Source organism: Exserohilum turcica, assembly GCF_000359705.1.
Source record: "Exserohilum turcica Et28A unplaced genomic scaffold SETTUscaffold_276, whole genome shotgun sequence".
Taxonomy (NCBI): Eukaryota; Fungi; Ascomycota; class Dothideomycetes; order Pleosporales; family Pleosporaceae; genus Exserohilum; species Exserohilum turcicum.
The window spans coordinates 189-1516 of NW_007360110.1; the positions used below are offsets into that span (position 1 = coordinate 189).

The 1328-nt window shown below is 50.3% G+C and overlaps 1 protein-coding gene across 1 annotated transcript; it reads right to left on the reverse strand.

Moving 5' to 3' along the window:
* Nucleotides 1-324: 324 nt before the first annotated feature.
* Nucleotides 325-867, reverse strand: SETTUDRAFT_112567 (uncharacterized protein; the record flags this gene model as incomplete). The annotated part of the gene is made up of 1 exon (XM_008028617.1): nt 325-867. A coding segment is annotated over one exon (543 nt), but the record flags the coding sequence as incomplete, so codon positions are not given.
* Between the last annotated feature and the right edge of the window lie 461 nt (nt 868-1328).

Consider the following 1328-nt stretch of genomic DNA (forward strand, 5'->3'; position numbering starts at 1 on the left):
CGCACTCTCACCGTCGCCACGACTACTACCCGCCTGTTCAGCTAATACTTCTTGTACCTCGCCTACAGTAAGAGTCTCTTCTGTCCGTACGTATCGCCGCTTGCGGCTTTTACGCTTGTTTGATTCGTCTAGAGCCTCTTAAAGGGTGGTTATTTTCTCTATCAAAAGTACCATCTTATGTGCCATCTGCTAAGCCCCCTTACTCAACTGCGCGATCTGCTCGGTAAGTGAATTAGCAGAAGACCCACGGCGCTTTCTCACGCTCTGTCGAATAAGACTAGTTTAAGCCTCGACTTCGCGCGCGTTACGTGGTGTCTGCGCCTCCTAGGCGGCTACCCGTCGCGGTGATTGATGTGGTGTCTGCACCACTACATCAAGCTTTAATAGCACAGCCTGTGGGTCGTGTGGGACTAAACCAGCGCCTCTAAAGCCAGCTTGGATATTCTCCTTCGTAATAGACTGCTCAAAAGCAGCCTTAAAGGCTGGCAGGAAGGTCTCCTTACTGATATAGCTGGTGCGGTTGCGTGCCAAGCCTAAGATCGAGTCGCCATACTTGCGCTTCAACGGCGAGAAGCAGGCGACATCAAGGGGCTGCAATAGGTGAGACGAGTGCGCAGGTATGCAGAGAAGAATGATATTCTTCTCCTTGCAAAGATCTTGAAAATCGACGGAGCAGTGGCTCTCATGGCCGTCGATAATAAGCAGTCGATACCCACCCACAGTCTGCCTCTTTGTATAGGTATCAAAGTGCTCTAACCACGCAAGAGCAAGCTGATTATTCGTCCAGCCATTAGGACTAACTTCAAGAACCCAGTCAGTAGGCAGGTCTTTAAACCAGACGTCGATAAGCACCTTGCCCGCAAAGATAACGAAGGGGGGTAGCCGGCGACCTAACGCGCCCACGCCTTGGATCACAGTAACCCACTCACGGTTACCTAGCTAGATCCGCTTCTTTTTACCATATCCCTCTAAGCCTGTGATAACTAACTGTGATAAAATCTTGCCCATTATAAAGCTAGTTTCGTCAAAGTTGTAGATATCGTCGTCCACAATACCCCACTTCTGCTTTGTCGCCTGAACTAAGTCGAACCAGCGCTAGATAGCCGCTGGGTCCTCGCAGGTAGCTCGCTGGTGATTGTAGGGACGGCTCCAGCGCGTGCGGAGCTCAGGAGTCCTCTTAACAAAGTTATCAATCTAGTTCTTGCTAACAGGGTTGCTCCCACGCTTATGCAGTAGTTTATCAGCCATTGCTTGAACGTTAGGCTTTGTAGGCGCAAATCCTCGCGCAGACTCCTCAAGAATACGCTTAACTATAGCCTCCTCTTCTA